Consider the following 20,346-nt stretch of genomic DNA (forward strand, 5'->3'; position numbering starts at 1 on the left):
GGCTACACTGCTCCTGGCTGCTTGGTTTTTTTGTCTTTTCTTCCCTCATGCTACTGTTGCAAATCTCAGTTCTCATGTGATCACAGCTACAAGAGCTACACAGCACCTTGCAGATATATCCATATAAATTCATGTATGTATATCTTTATCTATACATATATATATACGTATATGCATACATACCCTCTACTAAATCACATCTCATCACCTTTTATTCAAATCTAGATGGATTTTTAAAAAGTGTCCACACTTGCATGACCACCTTCCATTTGCTATGATGCAGTATAATACTACCTTAATATTGTTGGTGCGCTGCATTAGGGGAGTTTAAAAAAGAGATGTCTCTTCAGACAAGACTAGCATTTTCTAAATAATGAATTCACATGTGAGATTAATTGGAGATGTTAAGATTGTGACATAAATGTAGGCTGACCTAGTTGTGGTTACAGATTCTGATGAAATACTCTCTACAAGTATTTGAGGTTTAAAAAGAAAAAATACTGACTTTGAATGAACAGAATTCCTCATAAATGTTAATAAAAAATTACTGTAAAACACACATTTACAAGCAAATACTGTATTCAAATACAGTTGGAACTTCTGTGCAGATATTTTTTCAAACTGTATTTGAAAAGAAACTCAAATTCTGTTCTGTTGTATTAAAACACCCTGTTGTATTTAAACACCTAAAACAGTCCAGAGACTAGCTTTTAGTGTGTTATGCATAAAATTAGCAGATCATCTAACTTAGATCAGAGATATTCTCAGGATACTTTTGTTTTAGTGATGGAATAGTTATTTGTGCCTTTTGAGTACCCCAACGATTCTAACTCCTTACTGAGGGCTCAAAGGCCCAGGCACTACTATTGAGTTATGGAAACATGGAAGATGTAGATAAAGGTAAAAATCATGAGGTTACTCTCCTGTATTTCCCACCATTCTTTCTACTTGCTGTCCTTCTATGGATGTGTGCTTTTTGCAGGATGAAGGCTAGCACCACAGCCTAGTAGCAAATATCCCATTTTTCATCCCCTATCTTTTAACAGAAAACAGACTCCCACTATTTTTTGAGACAGACTGCAGAAACTATGTACAGTAGTGTTACCAAGTCTGTTACATCATTGTTGTTAGTTCTTGAAATATAGAATATTTGAAATATGCAGGGCTTAATATAAATAACTGCAGAAAAAAATAACTATTTAAGGTAGCTGGTGTTTTTCCATTATATAACTGGGAACCTTTAATACTGAATGCCATACTCAAAATACTTTAAAAGTGAAATACAGACCTTGAGAAATGTGACATACAGAAGAACACATAGCTTTACAGATTCTTTTGTCATACCTCTTACGAGAAACAATGACAGCTGATAGGAATTATTCTTCGCATATAGTTTGAGCAGTATTTATGTTTTAAAAGATCCATGAGATTCTGAAATTACAGCTTTAAGAGCTGCTTCATACATTCTTAAAATGCAACCTTCCTGGGAAAAATACATTGCCAACCTGTGTAGCTTTGCTAGTCACTGAAGTTTTCAGGAGCAGAAATGATGGTTTCCTCAGACAAATAACAGTGTAGCACATTATATAAGTTAGTTTGGATGTAATTTTTCCTAGACTATGAGGTAAACACCTTTGCCCTCAATCATGGGGCCAGGGAACCTCTGATGACCACAAAATTTTGCTTTTCTATTTCACCTGAAAGAGAGCACTTCCAGCAGCACTGAACTCTGCACTACCGACTCAGCAGTGAAAATGCCACCCAGTGAGAAAAGAACATCTCCTCCTTCAGCACTTTGGCCTTCTTTGGAGGTCTCTCATAAAAATCTTGAATGAATCAATGTTCTGAACAGGTTTGTTATTCCTCTCAGAAACTGAGCATTTATTTTACAGTAGATCAAATGATAGGGTATTACAAAAGAAAAAAGTACCAGTATGACAACGAGCAAATGTTCCTTCTATAGGAAACAGAACATTTCCTTTTTTTTTTCATAGTACTACAATTGTTTATCCATTGGTAAAAATGCCCAAAGCAATATATTTTTCAAAAATGGTGAATTACAATAGAGGCTAGATCCCTGAAACTCTAGCCTCCTGTTTCTCTGCCGCATGGAGAGCTGTCACCAAGGAGAGATGAAAGTACGTTCAGAGAAAGCAAGATACAGTATTTGACAATCCAAACTGGCCCATGATTTTAACTATGGAAACAGATAACTCAAAAGATGCAGAATTTCATATTTAAGATGGCTTTTTTCCCATGTATGTAAGTTCTGTTATTTACCAGAAACATCAGTGTAAATTGTATCTATTTTTAAACAGTTGCTAAAATCTCTAGACTATGTATTTGTCAGTTTACCAAAGTGTCAATCTGCTGCACACAAAGACCTGGATTTTGTTTTCCCATGGAAAATACTACAGGAGTGGTAAGATGCAGACAGAAAGTTTGCAAGCTGAAATTTCTAAATAAATCAACTAAATACTAAAGGAGTGAAAAAGTGCAGTCAGGAGTATGGAGATGCTCAATGAAACTCCAGAACTGGATTACTATCTTCAAAAACTGGTCCTTCAAAACAATTGTTTCCCTCAAGCATAACTTTAAAAGTCATACTGCTCTGATCCCTCTGCTCTTCCCTTGAGATGAGTAAGCACTTCTCTCAAAAGGAGAGAATCAGAAATGGTAAAAAATGTTCAGATTCTGAAAAGCTTTTTGATAATTTTCTGTCAAGGAAATTCTAAATTTCTATTATGGCAAACTGTGCTATCATGGAGGCAGAAGCCCCTTTTACAGGAGATTCTCCAAAACTGTCAGATTCTGAAAAGCTTTTTGATAACTTTCATTAAAGGAAATTCTAAATTTCTATTATGGCAAACTGTGCCATCATGGAGGCAGAATCCCTTGTACATGAGATTATCCAAGGGTAAAGCTGCATAGCCCAAGTAGATGCAGTTCAACTCCTGCTTCTCTTACTGACTTCCTGCAGAGGCTTTTTAAATTAACTTTTCTACAGTTTTCCCTCTTAAAAAGTTGAATGATCACCTCCATAATTGGGGTGCTATAAGAAGAAAAACCCAAGCAAGTGGTAACATAGTTAGAAGTATGAATTTGGTATAGAGAAACAGACCAACCTTCACATACACCTGCAAAACGGGGTTTTACATGCTCCCTTCTGAAGCTGTTAAATTAACAACATGATGGTCAGTTACAGTGCTCTGCTTGGGAAAGAAGGAAGCACTAGAAACAGAGTTGCTTCTAGTTCTTAACACTGTTTGAGAAACAGGTATGTCAGAGGCAGACTCAAGATCTAGTCAGAAATGGCCAGGACATGGTTCACAGGGGTATTAGAAAAATCATGGCTGAGAAAAGGCAAGTTCAGGAAAGGAAAGTGCAGGAAAGTTCAGAAAAGAACAGTTCAGGAAAGGACAGCTCAGGAAAAGAAAGGACAGATCAGGAAAGGAAAGTTCAGGAAAGGAAAGTGCAGGAAAGTAAAGGACAGTTTAGAGAAGTTCAGGAAAGGACAGTTCGGGAAAGGGAAAGAAGGGAAAGGGAAAGGGAAAGGGAAAGGGAAAGGGAAAGGGAAAGGGAAAGGGAAAAGGAAAGGGAAAGGGAAAGGGAAAGGAAAAGGAAAAGGGAAAGGGAAAGGGAAAGGGAAAGGGAAAGGGAAAGGGAAAGGAAAAGGAAAAGGGAAAGGGAAAGGGAAAGGGAAAGGGAAAGGGAAAGGGAAAGGGAAAGGGAAAGGAAGGTTCCAGGAAGGGAAGGTTCCAGGAAAAGAAGGTTCGGAAAGGAAAAGGAAAGGGAAAAAATTCTTATCTCAGAATCTAAATGTTTTGTTTGTGAAATTTGTCTTCTTCTGGAAGCAGCAAAAACATTTTAAATGTTAGGGGTTTTTTTGCTGAAAAATTGGATTTCTTTTTGGGACAGAATTATAGGTTTGTAAGATGTATTGGTATATTGGTCTGGCAAAGTCTTACTATCTTAGATCTTAAAATCTTTAATCATGTGGTAATTACAGAGAGAGATCTGTGGTATACAAACTGGTCTCCACTTAGGTGCCCTAATTCCACAGCAGATGAACAAATAGAACAAGATTTTGGCCTGCCTAATTTTTCTAAAACTTCAGAAACAGGCATGAAGGACACTGTGAATATGGGTAGAATAGATACTGTTTCACTTGGTGAAAACTGTAGTGTGGGCTCTTGATCAGTTTTGATCTCTTGCTCCTGCAGCAGAAATCACTGCTCTGCCCTGCCATCAGAAGCTTCTCACCCCATGCCAGAATTGTGGAGCTGGAGCAGTCAAGGGGTGGGTATACATTCCCTTCCTCAGACTCTGCTGCGAAGGTGCAACTTCCAATGCAGGAAAGATACTCACATCTCTAGATAACACAGGTGTTTCCTCAGACCTTCACAGAGTCATGTCACAGATAAGAAGGGGAGTTTTTTAATTAAAAACCCCAAATCCAGAGCTGTCTAGAGGACTGCTTCTGTTTTAATGAATCGACCAATGTGAAAAGTTTTGCACCACAGGTATCTATAGTGGTTTGGGGACTGTGTTCCTGAGAAAAAGGTAAACATCGATTTCTGGCCGAGAAATCAGAAATATTCAGATTACTCTGAATATTGAATCAGAGATATTCAGAAGCTGCTAGTGTAATAATTTTTTCCTAACATGCTCAGCCTGTGTATAAGGAAGAACCATATAGGGTCCTTTCCCAACAACGAGTTGAAATCCACAGTGCAAAAGCACTATTCCCAGTCTTCTTGTGCTAGAAGCTTGGACCAACTACAGACCAAACTTGAAACCATTATGATGTGGGATGGAAAAACAGTGATATTTCTGCAGCAAGAAAATTGAGCTCATTTACTTATTTCATCATCTTGTCTATCCTCTAAGCTGTATGCAGCAATCTGCCTGCTGCCACAGAAGCCACAGCTCTTTTCTAAGCTCTGGAGAGCATTTACAGTGCAATAAGCAGCCTAGAGTAAAGAGTATTACATAGAATGAGAAAGGAATACTTAAGGTTCTCTAACATTTATTCTCTAACATTTATTCTGAATACAAAATAATTAATCAGAAGCTAACTGTACAAGATTGACTGGGATTACCTCAAAATAAATATGGCTCTGCCTTTTGGTATATTAAAATTAAACATCTGGCAAGGAGATTCTGACTGATTTTAGTGGACTCAGGCTTTCACATAGGAACTTACACTAGTGAAAGGGACCAGCAGTGTCCTAAATAACTAAAATTTCAATTCAATAATGCTAGAAAACCCTTTCCATGAAGACGCCAAGGGCAATATATGAGCCATGAGTATACTGGAATTTCTCCAGTTCAGAAGTGCAAAATTTTGGTCCTAGAATCTATAGAGAGATTTGCAGTCCTGAGGTTTGTCTAGATTTCTCAACATTGTGAAACTTTGAAATAAACTGCAGGAATGCTTACTTACATTGATTCCAAAGTCAGCAAGATTGTCATTCTCCCTGGGTATGGTAGATCACAAGACCGCAAATAAAACAGCAGTAGCAGGAATTGATGAGTACTTCTTTTATTTCTGCCACTCATTTGGTCATAGAGATCAGCTGGAGGCAGACTTCAGAACTTTTCAGTTTAGTCAGGCATTTTATGCCATTACCCTTCACGAAGAAGGAAGTGGAATTAAGAACATTTCTTGCAGGAAAAAGACTGTACAGGAGTAGGTGAATTTCTCATATTCATTAATGGAAAAGGAATGAAAAAGTTAATCTATGGAACAAACAAGAGAATTTTCTATAACCCTTGGGGTCCAATATGTCGTCTCAAGTCCAAGCCCAGAAACATCTCCCTCATTCAGGATACAGCTGTGAATCTCTCATGAGTATTACTATCAGGTGGGTTTAGTTCTACAAGATAATATGCACATTATTGAAAAAGGTAATTTCACAACTGTCACTTTATATTTACATATCTAAAGGGGACCTAACTGTTCAAGGGTTCTTCTAGTGTAGCCAACCAATAAGAACCCCCTTCTATTCCTGCCCCCAACTTGAAACCTATAAATTAAAATGTCTCCAGGACGGTGAAATGACAGTCCTTCTTTCTAAGTCCCTTTGGAACAGAAGCAATTTTTAAAGTGTCAGGGTAGGAAAATTGTCAATGAGCAATGTTCTTTCTTGCTGTGAGATTATACTAAAACCACAAAGAGCAGTCCACACCCTGCTGCAATTGCCTTGTTGGAAAGAAGGGTCTTGTGACAGGAAAAGGCTATGGAATATATCCAGTAAAGGGTTTAGGGACATAAAAACTCAGTTGGGCAGTACCTTCTATTTAAGCACCTGATCGTCATTGGGAATTCACAGTGTGTTAGGATCTGAGGCAAGGGAAGTGTTTGGTGCTACAGAACAGGATCCAAACCTAGCACTATGCGACAGAATTGTGAATGACCCAGAGCAAGCAAATGGGTTTTCAAAAATCCTATATTTCATCAGAAGCATCAGATGCTTATCCAGGGCTACAGAGATCCCTTCACCCACATTCCTGGATATTCACGTATTGACTTAAGCACACTGTCCCCTCCTACAGGCAACTTTTCAAATACTTGAAGAAGACACTCTTAAGAAAACTTTTCTCTTCCTGATTTTTTCTATATAACAGCTAGTGGTTAGAAACACGATAACTGGAAACATAGGTTCTATTTCTTTCTTGATCTGAACAGGATCAAGACTATTGCTAGAAGGAATAGATTTACTCGGCTTCCTATGCTCTAGACAGTTCTAGATAGTTAAACATATATATAATTCACTGTAATATTTTGCATTTGTGCATTAAAAAATGCACAATTTGTTCAGCCAGAGAAACAGAATTTGAAAGCAGACAGAGTTCTTTGATTTGTAATAGCATTTTTGTTTGAGGAAAGCCTGTTGAAATTATTTGGGTCTTAAACTGGGACTGGGGAAGACTGTCAACTTTGACCCATTGGGTCAATACTTATTAAGCACAGGTCCTTAGTAATGTTCAAGGTCAAATAACAGATTGTCCCCAATATTCATGTGTCTCCAGATGAGGTTTTTGGACAAATGACCATTGCCACATTGTAAGGCAAATTTAGATACTTCTGCAAAACATTTTTAGATATAAGATGGAAAGTACTGAACATAATTATGACCTTTTATTTGTGAGTTAAACAATACATGTGAAATTTACATCTAGGGTAGCAAGCTTCTTTTCAGACAGTTTACCAAAATGTAGCTCGGATGCTAAGGCACTGGTACCTGCTGGAAGAAATCCATAAAGTTTCCATTTTACTGATATATATTTAAACATGTTAGAAGCATGTAATAATGAATCTTTGGATTATAAAAATGAAAGGAAAATTCTTATGTTTTTTCACTTTTCATGTTACAGCCATATTGTAGGAAGCTAAATATTTAAATGAGACATTCCATTTGGTACTGCTTCTTTGCCAAGATCTTGATCTCTTTTGAACCAATCTCTAGCAGCTGTATTGTTTAAACTACTTTTGTTGACACTTCTATAATTTGTTTTCTTTGAAGAGCGTGTGTGCAATAACACTTGATTAAAAAAAAATCTTACTTGAACAACCCAAAGTAAAGCACATGATAATTCACATAATTCTACACTATAATTGTCTATAGATCACATAAGATGATATAAATAAATGAGTTTGAGACTTTTTTTAATCCAAGCATATCCAATGTATCACAGATTTTTACCTTTTTTGTTTCTGTCTATCACACAAATAATTAACTGTTTAGAACATACATCATGCAACTTCTTTTAATAGCTTTTACTTCTTCATTAATGGCAACCATATATAGAAATATCCATGGCAAAACTAAGAAAGGAAAACAGCATCACCTAAAGTTTTGGATTTAGAGGTTGCTGTATAAAGAAAATGTTGACTGAATGTTTTAATGGAACTTTTCTAATGGAATGAAAAATGGCTATTTAAGATTTAACAACATTTAACAGCTCTGGACTATGGACATTGATTCAGAGCTGACTATAGACTTGTGATTATTAAAAATGTAGAACAAAAGAGCACATGTCTATTGGAGGTTTTATAACCCTTCAAATTTGGTAACTAAAAATAATTTTATTTGTCTTATATAAAAAGACACATAGAGGCCTCTCTGAATTCAGAACAAATAGGGTGTAATCAATATCAAGTACAAGGATGGACACAAATGTTATACTACACATATAAATAATTTATAGTTTCTTACTGTAACAAGGAAGAAAAGTCAGTATATTTTGAAGTTTAACAGAACTTTCACCAGAGCTATGAAAACTGTGGAAAGCAATTTCATAAAGATAGTGCTATCTGTGTGCAGTCTAGGGAAGGAGAGGTGTGCGGGTATTTTGCTTCATGCAAATCACATGGGTAAGGTGCTCCAGCCTGAGCAGAAAATTTAAGATATTGGCTCCCTAGCAGGAGAGTAAAGTAGGCAAAAAGCCAGGATTAGACTGGCTTTTCATCCCTATCCTCTTTGGTGATGAAATTCCTCTTGCAGAGTGCTGTTGTTTCTCAGGGAATTCACGACTCTGTGGCAGGGAGTTTTACTTCTGAGTATAGCTATAAGCGCTACTCATAGTATGAACTATTGGCGGTCCAGCTCTGTCACCCTTACTGACACTGGGACTGACTCAGAAAAAGAGCCCTGATTCTGCAGAGATTTGCAGCAGCATTCAATTTTCTTTCTGTGAGAAGTTTCAGAGTCTGAAAGGCGACTACCATAAAATTTCCATAAATAAGTCTTATTTATTTTAAAAAATAAGACCTATTCTAGTATCGCTTACTACAAAAAGAGGCAGGATCCGTAGAAAGTTTTGTCTGTGTTAGAAACAGTAACAAGGCAGATGTGAATTTTGTCAGAACACTCATATTGACATCTCTAGGCTTTAATCAGGGACCTAATAAAACCCGAATAGTGGGCTTGGCATAGGAGAATTTTTTGACTTTTGCTACCATAAGGCTCTTTTAACCTGATGGAGGGTACCTTAGACTCCACATCGGGAAACAATTGAATATCAAAAAAACCCATGTGAATGTGTAAGCATATAAGAATCGTCCATCACGTAACTGATTTTGCTAGAAACTCAGTGTTGCATAATCTTCAATACTGATTTAACAAAGAACAGTCAAGAGCTTATGGGAATCTGATGCAACAAAAAGTCTTGGGTGGAAAAGAGGGCAAGGTCAGTAATTTGTATTAAAGATGTGACATAAGAGAATATGTAGTATTTTTACATTTGTCATTATCACTGCTGCATACAAATCTGGGTAAACAACCACATTTTGTATCTGTCTTACAAAACAGGGATATTTTAATGATGAAAATTAAAAATGGGCTGGTCACAAAAGCTTTTGAGTCTGGAACACAGCTGTAAGTAGCTCACTATCTAGGTTGAAAATGGTAATGCAAGGTACTGTGTCCTATTTTTCTGTGCTTGAAGTGAAGATACAATAGTAGAATTCAGCCTTGGTAGTTACTAATACACCATGCAGACACAACAACATCCTGTGTACTGCATAAAGGAATGACTTGTGACCTGCCTCCATTACAAAGAGCAGAGGGGGCTAACATGCAAGAAGATAAAATGCTCTGCAAGGGGAGGGAGACCAGTAGAGTTGATGTACCCAAATACAAGGGCCTTGATTCTTTTTCGAGTGATTTAAGTTCCTTTCCATCAATTATCATCCTTTGTCTCCAGAATCTTATCACAAGCAGCATTACAGGAACTGAACAAAACAATACTCAGGCTCAAATAACCCTGTGAACTGCCCTGACATTTCCACACCCTGTTGCTGTGTTTGACCAGGTTACTCAGGTTAAAAAAAACAATGAAAAACAAAATGCAAAAGATTCTGTACAGAACAACAACACACATTCCTGTTTTAAATAACATGCCCCCTCCTGGTGTTTCTTCTGCTCCACAGTACTACTGATATCTCACACTGCAATACTGCAATGGATATGAAAAACTGCAATACAGAAGAAGATTGGCTTTCTCTAATTTGACAGCTTTTCAAGTGAAAATTTTCTGCTTTGCAGACTTCTCATCAGGTTTATTTTTGAGTAAATTAGATCCTGCCCTTTTCTATTTCAATCTTCCACAGTCTTTTGGTGAAACTTGAGTTTCAGAACACTTACAGATTAAAAAATGTATATATCTGCAGAAATGCTCTGTAACTAAGATTTAATTTTTCAGTGAAATAAATAATGTCTACCAATTCATTTTTACTGCTCTGAATCAGAGTAATAAATTTTTCTTTCTTACTGATAAGAAAGAAAGGGCACATTGCATTTTGAGGGCACATGAAATCATTGAAAAGCAACTATTTGTTTCATTCATTCACGCTAGATAAGTGACATTTCATGGTAATTCTTGACAGAACACTTCAGTCATTGCTTGTCTTAAAATAAATTAAAAAACATGTGGAATGTAAAAAAAATGGACCTTAGGAAAGTCAGCTGTTTTTGACAGTAAGTTGGTTTCTGTGAAATACAGCTTTGTATTTTAGAAAATGTTTATGATCCATGAGGAAAATAAAGTGTATCCTTGGGCTAAAATATTTATTGGCACCTAGGAGTCTGAAGGGAGCAAGTCAGGCCTGTGGTTTTTTGAGGGCACTTTATCATCGCCTGCATTCTCAAAGGGATCAGTGAGTGAATAGAGCTGGATTACTCACCCTTCTATTCCACGCCTATTCCTCTCCATTTTCCTTGGCAAGACTGACTGGCAAGCTATTTTTAGTGAGACAGTTCTATTTTTAGACAAATAGCAGTTAAGACACATTGTTAGGAAAAAATAAAAAAAAAGAAAAACACAAGGAGGAGGGAATGAGGTTTCTCATCACAGATTGCGAAGCAAGCCCTTCAACCTGTAACTTTGGGCATTGCAGCTGCTTCCAATCTTGGAAAAATAAAGAAAATTCAGAGTGCAGGGATTTAAAAATAAACCTAACCTCTGGCAAACAGACCAAAATACAACAACAACTATGTGAAACAGTGATTACAAAAGCAAAGAATGTTTCCCAGTGACTAGATTGGGATAAAACTTTGGAGCTATTAAGGTCTGAGAATGTTACACAGACATGTAAGATACTTCCAGTTCCTTAGCCAGATATATAACATTTTGAAGAAAGAAAGGGTGCTCTGTGAAGTAGACCTTACTCTAAGAAATACAGCTTTAGAATTCCAGTTTGGCAAAAAAAAGGAAGAATGAAAAATGGGAAACATGTTTATATTCTGCACATATTTTTCACTTTCATAATTTCAGAATTTTGCAACAATTCATCCAAAAAATTTACTAAGTTATTAAAATGTTTTAAAAACTATTACAAAACAACAAAAAATAAAATTACATGATCCTCAAGAAGGTTAAAACAGGACATCCAGATCGCCTCCTAAATACATCCAAAAGAAGCTTCTCACGTATCATGTGCTTCAGAATTATTAAACTTGGATCCATTTTATTTTTTTCTGCTCCTTCTCTCTTGTTCCACATATGGAAAAGTAGCTCTTAGGTGAGTGCCTTTCTTTCATTTGAGATACATTGGGCTCACAAGCTATGTTTCATGTTAACCAAATCCTTGCCGAAATAAATTATAATGAAAAGTTTTCTGGTTTTTTTGAGACAAAGCAAAATGAGAAAATTAATTGTGCAACTTTCCTGTTGCTGTATTTTTTCATGTACCGAATTAATTTAAAATATAAGAAATCCTCTACTTTTCTTTTTCTACATTGCATAGCAACTAAAGTCTCTGACTTATTAAATGCAGAGTAACAAGGAGATGCAGAATTATCAAGGAGAGCTTGAAAATAGCCTGGGATATGAAGAGTCAAAAATCTCAGGAGGATAAGTGGGAGGAAGGGAATAAAATGCTACTTAATGAGTGCAGTAGAACGACTACTTTGGACACTCTCACTGACTGGAACAGTAGTTCCATTGAGGGGCTACTTTGGATGGAATAGAATTGTCATACACAGTTTTCCAGCTTTGAAGTTTTTCTGCGCTACTATTTACATGAATCCCAAATTCATGGAATAATAAAATTAGATAAGAATGTCAGCTTTTGTTTAGAAAAGATGTATTTCTAAAGCAATTACTTTAAAAAATGAAATCAAGATTGATAAAATGCACAGACTTGTAAAACTTTTGAAACCAAGATATTTTTACCTCTGAGATTTTTTTAACCAGTCACACTTAGAAAAAACACAGAAAAAACTCACCTGAGGACATTAATTTACAAACACAATTTTCAAATTGTGTTCAATTTCAAATTAATCGGCAAACAAAGACCAAAGGAAAAATGCTGCAGATATTGCATTCAGTCCTTTGGTTCTGTCATACATTATATTGGCAATAATGTTGGGTTTGTATTTTCTAACAATGAAAAAAGACAGAGGCATTTAAAAAGCCCAAATAGTCATCCAAAGGAAATTTTTGGCCAGTTGACTCTTTTCAAATGTCTGTCCTGTGAGACTGGTACCACTAGCTGTTTTTTTAGCAACAGGTCTTCAACCAATTTATAAAGGAAATCAAGAATGCTATCCCCATTTAAAAGATAGTAAAACCAAAGCATTAAGAGGAAACGTGACTTATCCAAGGTCACAAAACAATATTTGACAAAGCTATTAATAAAACTGAAGTCTCATGAGTCCTAGTCCAGGGCAGTATCCAATACACTGCACTGTCTTTAGATCAGCCTGAATAACTTTTCTTACATACAGGCTTACTTTCTATACTGTCCCAGGTCTTCAGCCCACAGTAGCTGAAAGAAATCCCCCGATTTCAGCAGTTCAAAAGCAGACTTGAAGTCAATTTCACAGCTTGTTTATATGCAATATTGTGTTAAGATGACAAGAGAAGAAAATACACTTATTACATTAAACAAGCTACAACAGTTGCCTTACTTTTCCTAAAAAGAGAACATTTAGAGAGTTGTATGGGTTTATTTACTATGATTATACAGATAAGAGTCTTAATTGATATGAAGAGGCTTTTACAATATAATTAACCTCCTAGCTAGTCATTAGCTCTGTGACCTTTAGAAATAATTGACAGAAGAAAATTTCTTTTCTCTTTATCTCATTCAGAACTTTCACATCAAGTGACTAAACTTAATGTGCCATAGAATCCAAGCACATCTGTAAGCACAGATGAGATATCGTGCAGTAAGACCATAAGCAAAACAGGACTGCGGCATTCCTCTCTGGCACCAATACTGTCCATGCCCACCTGACTGCCATTCTCACCAACTCCAGCCTTCTGAACTGAAGCTGTACTAAGTTTTAACTCATGTCCCTCAAGGAGATATTTAAAAGTAGCCAATTAACACGTTGTGGCTGGCCATACTAAAAACAACTGGATTTTCAGTTCAAAGTAGCTTTTCTACAAATCTGTGAAAGACAATTGCCATCAATAATTGGATGTTTTCACTAGACACTTTTTTTCCCCCAGAGTAACAATGGTTTTTATAACCAGCAAAAAAGCACACAATAAAAAAATTCTGAATTCCACCGCCCTGTAGGTCTTGGTATTACTATGTTCCTTGCTATTTTAATGTTAAGGTCTTTGAAGATCTCTGTGTGTTGTAAAACACAAAGGATGAGCAATCTGCAGGGAGAATTTCACATGTTCAGAACCTCACTTCTTCCTCTTAGGGGAAAATGCAACTGCAAATGGCACACATTTCTTCTGCTACGTTAAGACTGCTCTCCCTCGCCAAATACAGAAGTCCACTGGAAAGGGGAAAATACTCTGTGAAAGGTCAATTCACCAGTAGTTGCTAGAGAATGAACATCTGTGCAAAACAAGTTAAAAGGACAATTCTAGATGCTCATAATCCATGAAAAAGAATCTATAATGTATAAATTAAAAATGTGACATATTATTGCAAATTAGAACTACTTATCTTTGTTTCTTTTGTTTTGTTTTTCCCTGGGAAACCTGCAACCCCATCAAAATATCTCTAAAATAATTTACTCCTTAGAATACTTCAGATTAATTCTTGATGAAGTTTTCACTATCACTAAAAGCAAGAGTTCACCCAATCCAAGTTTTGCAAACTTAACTAATTTCCATGAGAAAGAGGAGGCAAAAGAGGATGGAGGACCACCAAGTATAAAGGAAAATCAGTCCCTAACAGAGCAAGACAATGTATAGATGAAAAGCCAGATAAAGTTAAGGTTTTATTGAAGCAGAAAGACATGCCAGTATATTGCAGGAGCTGATATCTTCCTATATGTAAAAATCCAGGTTGAGGACCATGAAATCCTTCTAACACTTGATTAAAAGAAAATTAAAGAGAGAGAGAGAAAAAGAGAAAGAGAGAGAGAGAGAGAGAGAAATAAAGGAGAAGTTGAAGACATGTACCAGAAATAGAAAGATCGAAAAATAGGTAATAAGAGATATTTCAGAAAACACTGGCAGAAGAATTTTTTGTAAGGTAATGGAGGTTTTACCTCCATTTAATTTGCAAAATGAAGACATTTGGTGGATGATTAGCATTCATGACACAGAACCTCAGCAAAATCAAAGATGAATGAAGTCTGTGGTTTGCTTTTTCCTCTGCTACTGATCAGTGGTATGGTAAGGGGGAACTGAGGAGATGGATGCATGTGTGCCTGAAAATAGAAGATAGGGGTGAATTTCAAAGAGCTGACTTAGCAAGGGAACTTGAACTAAAGGTAGTGACCACTGAATCAGCAGATGAAGAGAAGTCAGGTGGAGAAAGAGAGACAATAAAAGCAGCAGGGTCAAATAAATTAATGGATTGGGGGTTTAAAAAGAGATAAAAGACAAAGTAGTGAATAATTTGTGGAGGAATGTTTTATGTGCACACAGAGCAATGCTCAGCGTATTAAACTTAGTACACTATAAACTGAAGCAAAATCAAGAGTCAATGAAAACTCACTAGAAGTCTTCTAAAGCTAAAACAGTAGCTGATGCTTTAACATGAAAGAAATGAGAAGGAAAAAGGGACAATGAGATAGAAAATAGGCAAGAAGTTCCACCTTAAATCAGCCATGGCTTGATGGCTTAGACAAAGAATCACAACAGATTTCTATAGCACAGTTAGACTTTTAATTATATTTGCAGCAAAACATTTCCCCATATTCCTACTCTGAAATCTCTCCCCTTCCATCTAAGGCTGAGGTCTTTCCTGAGCTCCTAAGTACTGAGCTTACAGTGTTACAGAACTGGATTCTTGTTAATCACAGCAGTGTGGCAGTGGGATATCACTGAAATAAGTAAATAAAATAAATACACCTACTTCTGCTTTATAGAAACAAGGAAAGGATCTGGCCTAATTTCTAGTAAATCCAAAGAATACATAATGCATGCACTTAACTGTTGTAAAATGCTGCCTTTTTTTTCTTTCCTATTTCCTTATTGCCAAAAGTAAGTTATTGCATAGTCATACACAATTATGCTGGATATATTATTGTTGGAATTTACATACACACTAGGAGGTTGGCATAAAGATGAAATGTTTTATTTCTCCTCTGTATTGAATGAACTCACCAGACTTTCTGCTATTTATCAAAATAATTACTAAATCCAGCAAATAATCTCACTTTTTAACTGAAGGAAAATTGAATGAATTACTGTAGTATGAACAGTTTGGTGGGTGAGGGCATATTGGCTTCAAATTTAAGAATTCATTTAATGCTAAATAGAAGTTTCAGAATGTACCTTTTTTTTTTAGTTGATTTTGTTTTGTTGCCTTTTTTTGTTTCGTTTGTTTGTTTCCCAGAATTAATGCATATCTCCATGCACAATAATTGTCACTGTTGCTTGAAAGGAATAAATGTGAGTGTAAAATGCATATATTTTCTCCTTCATGAGTACATATTGACCTTTATTTGCCCTTGTATGGTGTAGGCATATTTACTGGATCTTTACTGAAACACATTCACCTGGTAGACAATTTTTGTGACCTGAAAAACTCAGATATATTAAATAGCATGTTAATCAACTTTGATTTGATGAAGCAACTGGAAACATCATCTCAGTTATAGTTATTGCATGTAAATAAAATTTCTACGTTTGTAAAGAAAATAAGATCATTATTTTAAATCATTAAACCAGAAAACTTCAAACAACAGAAGTAACTGGCCTTTACAATTCTCTAACTACTAGCATTCCATTTTTTTATCAAGACAGATTTATTGATATCATCTATCTCTAAGTTGGGTGGAACCAATTTTCTGTTAAAAAACAGTGTGATGTTTGTTAGATATATGATCATGTTTTCTTCTGTAGATGCTTCTTTAAGTAATAAGTTATGGCCTGAAGACTTACTTTTTCATAAATGATAAATATAATTAATCTCAGTCATTATATTGAAAAAATTTGCTTCATAAAATTAACAGCTTTAGCTAGATCTGCATGAAAAATTATATAATTTTTGTATTCGAATAGCAGTGGTTTTAGTTAAAAGTAATTAACTACATATTAGAGAGCTGCTCTTTTAATTTCCTTCGAATGTAGATAGTAAAAAGAACTTACACCTCATTTTAATGACTGATAAAACAGTTCTACCACAACTTAAAAGTGACTAAATAGTCAATATTATGCTGAATGTGAACAGAAATTGGATACCAAATTGAAGACCTTCATATGGTTGACAGTTGTATTTCAAATTTTCATTGGTCTGCCTAAAAAAGATTTCTCTCTTGAATGCTGTGCAGAAATCCATAAGAACAGCAATGCCCTTGTCTTCTGCTGAAATATAGTTATTGAATACACATTTAGTTGAAACTGCTCAGATTTAATAGTATTGTCTTCTTCTTGGCTGCTGTTGATTGCTCTAGAAGACCAGATTAAAAACTTTTACCTGTGAAATCTAGCTGTCTGAAATGGAAAAGAAGATGGACCCCTAACATGAAAATATGTGCAATGTGTAATTGATCAGTTTAACTGATCAATTAAAATTCTTAATTGTGTGGCAGATTTATATCCTGTACCTGAAAATAAACCCAAACTACACTATGAGTCAAGCCATATATCAAAGCTCTATCCTCTACTGTACTTTTAAGTGTGATGTTCATTATCCATTTCAGGCATGACAATATGGAATTCCTGTTCAAAACCTACACGCTGGAGAAGGACTCCTGGGATTCTCAAACTCTACTAGTACTGATAGAACACCATATCAGTACTGGTATTTTATGTTATAGGCAGAACATGGAAAAATGTAGCAGAAAGTCAAACTCAGAGCTGATAGAGCATTCACTTCATCTGGCATTTCATGTCTATTGTTCAATTTAAGTAACATTTATTTCAATTGTCCATTTTTATGATGTTCCTTTTAGAAAAGTGAGAAGACTTGCCCACCAAACTTTGGGTATAGCCAGAAAATTACACATCTGCATGCAAAACTGCTGATGAACCTATCCAAATTGGCCTGCTGTTTATGCAGAAAGGGATTTTGCTGGTGCAGTGCATTATCTTTCTGAAAATTTCAACATTATTTGAAATTTAAAGTTTTCATTCAAGATCCTTGGATAACCACAGCCCTTATGATAAAAAGTATTCATTCATTGTAAAGCAAGCAATAAATCCCTAAGTGTATTTCTACCTATTTCCACACAAAAGCCTGTAGGAAGAAGAAAAGATATCACAGGAAAGTCTTCTGCTAAGAATTTCCTGGCCTTTTGCCACTAAAAGAGGAGAGGACTTAATTTTGGGCATAGAATTTGAATTCTTTTGGACTTCCAAAATCTGGGGGCAAGAAAGGCTTCATGTATATACAAACGATCTGAAGTAAGAGAGGGAAAGAAATTATGGAGAGGAGGAAGAAATTATGCACTTTCTTCCTAGTCTTAACTCATATAATGTTTTTCTGCTGTCAGAACCTCACCCTCTTCTAATGGGGGGCAGAATGTGAGGGAGATAAGGAGGGAAGCAAAACAGTAACTTCCTAGATGCTGACATAAGGATAGACAGCGAAGGGATATATATTCCTGTGTGTAGTCTATGCCCATCGATGGTGGTGTGACTGTGACTCTGTAACAAGTTTAATAATCTTAATTATGCAGAACCTTTTATCCTTTTAAATATTTTATGTATAAATAACTCACTAACTTACATTCTCGTCTCAAACACATGGCTAACCCTGGTGAAGATTCCAAAAGTATCAAAGTTGTATTTCAGGCAACACCCAGATCATTCAAAAATCTGAAACTTACTTTATAAAGATCTGGAGTAAACTAAGCATATACATCAACATATTCAGGACTGAATTATCACTGACCCTTAAGGTAGGTCATCATCCTTCTATTATGTTTTTAATTAATACCATCAGGTCAGTCATGTGCTTTAAAAACAGAGGTTGTATAGGCCATATAACCCATTTTTTAGATATCTGTCTAAGATACGAGTGCATTTTTTATAATAACAAATCATTGAAGGCTTTATGTATTTTGCATAGCTTGAATCCAAATGTGATTGCAACATACACTGACTTTTCTATGAATATTAGAAACTTAAATTTTAAAATTTTAAATTTAAATTAGTAATTCTCAGTAATTGTAAATAAAAATTGCTCCTTATAATTGTAAAAAAATTAAACAGTGTTTCTAACATTCTGACACTATTGCATTGATACTGTCACCATTGTATTATGGTAACAATATTCTGTGTGAGTAGCTGATATATTTTTACTGTGCAGACTGTAAATTAACTTTTCTTTTGTATTTTATTAGACACCCTCGGTAAACAATCAAAAAGCTAAGAAAAGCAGTCAAATTCCATCAACAAATGCCTCTAAATATTCTTCCACATCTTTTACAATGTATTCTTAATTCCTCCTGGACAGACAATATTATAAATTTTTGATTGTGGAGACAAAGTATGCAAAGTCTTCTGGAGAGTTTGTCCCTGGAAGAGACTAGGAGACAAGCAAGAGATTCAGCTGGCAGGTAGTTGTCAAGGCATGGAGAGGATTAACGCAACAAAGTGACAAAGCAGCACAGAAACCTGGAAAACAGGGAGCCAGAAATCCCTTTGCAGAAGTTTCTGCAAGACTCAGAAGGATAAAATGCTTGCAAAAGATGTGGATTTCCTGCAGCTTTGTCTTTGTCACCTCCAATGCTCAAGCATATACACCACTGTCTTGCTCTGTTCTCCTGCTGCCATGTCACTTGAAGACATAACCTACTTGGAGCACCTCCATCTCAGAGCAAACACAAACTCTTACCTCAACAATATCTGAATTTGTTCGGCTCTCATGTGGCTCATTATACTCTGTATATTTCAGCAACACTTTGTCCATATCAGTGCTGGCATACTGGAACAGTTTGTTGGTGCTGTTGAAGATGATTAGAGCAATCTCGCAGTCACACAGAACACTAAGCTCATAAGCCTTCTTCATTAACCCAAATTTCCTCTTTGTAAAAGTCACCTGGAAAGAAAAGCAAAAAACGTCCATGAGAAAACCACAAGTTGCTCTCTGTAGTCTTTCTCCTTTTTTTTGGAGCTATAATGCCTGAGTGCTTTGTCTTTGAATTGAACATGCTCAGAAAACAAATCAATGAACATAAAAGAGTTCCAAAATAGAATATGTATGTGTGTGTGTTGCACGTATCACACAAGGGAGAAATACCTAATTATCATTGCACTAAATCTGAGATACAGGTAAGGACTATTTTCATTTACTGGTGCGATGAAGTGTTGATACCGCAACTTTAACTTTTAAATTCAGATATCCTTTAGATGCATACATCTTTCTCATCAATATTTGCAAAATGCACCTCAGATGAGCAGCTGTAAATACCTTGAACAAGTGCAGTCAATTCTGATTTTTCCAATTGACTTTGATTTCAACTCCTGCTAGCTTTGAAGCAAAGAAATTATTTCATAATTATTTAAGTATTCCAAAAGAGACACATTGCTCATGTACATATACATATACATGCTCATGTACATATACATATTCCAAAAGAGATACATTGCTCATGTACATATATAGTTATGTATATATATATAAAACACACTCATGATACTTTTGAAGAAATACCTAGTGTGAAAAATGGCACTCATGAGAAAAGAGAATTATAAAGCATGAAAGAAGAAAATATCTGGTCAGCAGCCTTTGAAACAAAGTGTTTTCTGAACACACACATATGATATTTTATTTCATTTCAAGCCATATGCTTAGGAATATGAACTGGCATTTTTAGTACAAAGGGTCATATTATATAGGAAAGAAATAGGGTTTTGTTTGCAAGTTCTCAGTAGGCCAGCAAATGCCCCTACATAATGCAAAATCCAGGCAGTATGAAAATTATAATTACTCTCTTCAAAACCTTAATTTTCCACAGGGATTGTTTTGAC

The 20,346-nt window shown here is 35.6% G+C and overlaps 1 protein-coding gene across 8 annotated transcripts in view; it reads right to left on the bottom strand.

The window, feature by feature from the left end:
• The window catches only part of MEF2C (myocyte enhancer factor 2C), a 119,482-nt gene that overhangs the window by 44,374 nt on the left and 54,762 nt on the right, over positions 1–20,346 (bottom strand). For all 8 annotated transcript variants that reach the window (XM_054283209.1, XM_054283207.1, XM_054283214.1 and 5 more), the window contains one exon: positions 19,211–19,414. In XM_054283209.1, coding sequence (XP_054139184.1) covers positions 19,211–19,414 — 204 coding nt within the window. The remainder of the gene's footprint in view (positions 1–19,210; positions 19,415–20,346) is intronic.

The sequence above is a fragment of the Melozone crissalis genome, unplaced genomic scaffold (assembly GCF_028551555.1).
Source record: "Melozone crissalis strain CALT ecotype California unplaced genomic scaffold, PUWL_Pcris_2 ptg000036l_1, whole genome shotgun sequence".
NCBI classification, from domain to species: domain Eukaryota; kingdom Metazoa; phylum Chordata; class Aves; order Passeriformes; family Passerellidae; genus Melozone; species Melozone crissalis.